The 2,248-nt window shown below is 52.5% G+C and overlaps 1 protein-coding gene across 1 annotated transcript; it reads left to right on the forward strand.

Moving 5' to 3' along the window:
* Window positions 1-335: 335 nt before the first annotated feature.
* LOC123185950 (uncharacterized) lies at window positions 336-926 on the forward strand. The gene has a single exon (XM_044597755.1). It carries the CDS (start codon window positions 406-408, stop codon window positions 634-636), a length of 231 nt encoding a protein of 76 aa, XP_044453690.1. The 5' UTR covers window positions 336-405; the 3' UTR covers window positions 637-926.
* The last annotated feature ends 1,322 nt before the right edge of the window (window positions 927-2,248 follow it).

Raw genomic sequence — 2,248 nt, forward strand, 5'->3', positions numbered from 1 at the left:
ACCAAACCGTTTGTGTAGTAGTACCATGATTTTTTGAAGGATTATACACTAGCGCCGCTAAAGAGGAAAATCAAAGCGTGTACTCATCCACTAAGGATTTTTTTTGGATTTTTTTTGAGGGATTGGATTTTTTGGATGAGGACTGAAGAGTCGCACATGGGCCTCCCGTGGGTCGTATGTCCACGTAGGCGAGCCGGTAAAAGTAAAATCCAAACGGATCGCTGCCGCGCGCGCAGGCGCAACGGTCCTGCCACTGCTTGCCGCCTGCGCCCTCGTCCCGTCCGCTATATATACGGGCCTGCCATCCCCGTCACCGGCCACAACAATCCCCAGACTTTTCAAATCCAAACCACCAACTCCCCCCTCTTCTTCCTCCTCTCGTGCGATCGAGGGGATCGTCGATCGATGGCGACAATGGGTGTGGGCGGAGCGGTGAAGATGATCGTCGGGGCGAAGGTGGAGCGGGTGGTGGGCACGGGCAAGGCGCCCGGCGCTTGCCCGTCCTGCGGCGGTCCCGTGGTGGCGACGGACGTGGAGAGCGAGCGGCGCATCCTGTGCCTCCCGCTGTGCCTCAAGAACAAGCGCAAGTACTCCTGCACCAGGTGCTTCCGCCGCCTCGTCACCGTCTACAGCTAGCCGAATCCAAGCCTATACTCCTACCGGTCCATCCATCCATCGATCAACTAGCGTGCGGAGGCGAACAATCCCCGAGTTCTTTGGTTCTTGTTGGCCCTAGAGTAGCTTGCTAGCCTGGCTAATGTAATTCATTCATCTAATTTCCAGACTTTCCAGTAGCCATATCTAGCTAATCTGGTGAGGCGCTGCAAAACTGGCACTCTGCTGTGTCTTGCAGCAACCTCTCTGTCAATGGTGGCGGGGCACCTCCGCGTTAATGCGCAGGCCAGTAATGGAAAATTTCAAACGCCTCTCGTCCGCTCGATTAAGAATTTAAGATGGTGCAATTAACGCACGGCTGGGACCATGATGCTGTGCGGTAAAATGCAGTCCCGGCCCACTGCCCAGTGACTAGCGTAACCCTCTGATTCTCAAAAAAGGAAGTACATTGACTCCTCTCGATCGATCCCGCAAGGCAACAACGTGAGCTGTTTCTTTCCTTTTTTGCGAAGGTTACAGTAACCTGTACTACTGATAAACAGTGTAGTAGCAGGCACAGAATCTCCGTCGCCGCATGTACTACAGTGGTAGCTGCCACGGATCGATGGTGACGCCCACAGCCACAGCTCATGCAATGCTCCCACAAGCCACGGCAGGCAGAAGCAGCCGGCCGGCGCGCGGGCACGGCCCTTCCGTTGGTTACCTGTTGCTTTCGCGGGCAATCACGTAGTAGTACGTACGTCATACGAGTAAAATCCCCGCGATTCGATCTGCACGGCTGCACATTGGTCGTCCGGCCGGCCGATCCAATCTGAACCCTTCTGTTCAGTGTTCACTTTGTAACCGGAGTCTGTCAAGACAAATTCATTAGTTGCAAAAAAGGAGGATTGGCAGAGTAGTACTGATCCCTGGATTGTTTCGAGTTCTCGACCGGCATCAACGTGACTGTATTGCGGGATCTCCTAGGTCACGCAGCCGCCGCCTCCTCCTCTTTCAAAAAAAGATAGGGTTCATGCCTTGTCTCTAGTGGCCCTAAGACTACGCGGGCGCGGTGGATCCTAGTAAGGGCTGGCGGAAAGGCTCCACCCAATGACGAATCTAAAAAAATGAAGGAGGGGCTGGGTTGTCTGGGTCATGCACCTACAAGTGCATGAGCTGAGCATTAAAACTAGTAGTAAACACAAATTTTACAACGCTGGGGGGAAGCCTTGAGCATGTTAAAGCTCCCAGTAGATCCGCCCCTGGCTCTACTGTTAGTTGTTCCATTGAATTTTTTTAGGGTTTGTGTCCTGTTCAAGAAAGAGAAATGACGGCGGCTCTCTAAAGATGGAATAAAGGTCTTCCCGCCTAACCCCTGTTTCGGTGATGTGTCCAGCATCGTTGGTGGGCGCGTGGAGGTGTGTCTTCGGCGGATATATCCTCACAACGTGTTTGGTTGGGGGTAATTAGAGTTAGGAATGGGAATAGGAGGGGTACGAGACTTCAAATCTACGTTTGGTTGGATGTATTGAGAATTCACAAAGGAATAGGCATGGGACTTGAGACTCCAACTCCCATCGCTTTATTAACAGGGGAAGTGGTGGGAGTTGGACGAGAATTGTTTTAATGAGTCAATCTTAACCTTTCATCCTAA

The sequence above is a fragment of the Triticum aestivum genome, chromosome 2A, assembly GCF_018294505.1.
Source record: "Triticum aestivum cultivar Chinese Spring chromosome 2A, IWGSC CS RefSeq v2.1, whole genome shotgun sequence".
Lineage (NCBI taxonomy): Eukaryota > Viridiplantae > Streptophyta > Magnoliopsida > Poales > Poaceae > Triticum > Triticum aestivum.

Excerpts from the sequence above, each read along its gene's own strand:
- LOC123185950 (XM_044597755.1), top strand. The coding sequence starts at position 406 with ATGGCGACAATGGGTGTGGGCGGAGCGGTGAAGATGATCGTCGGGGCG.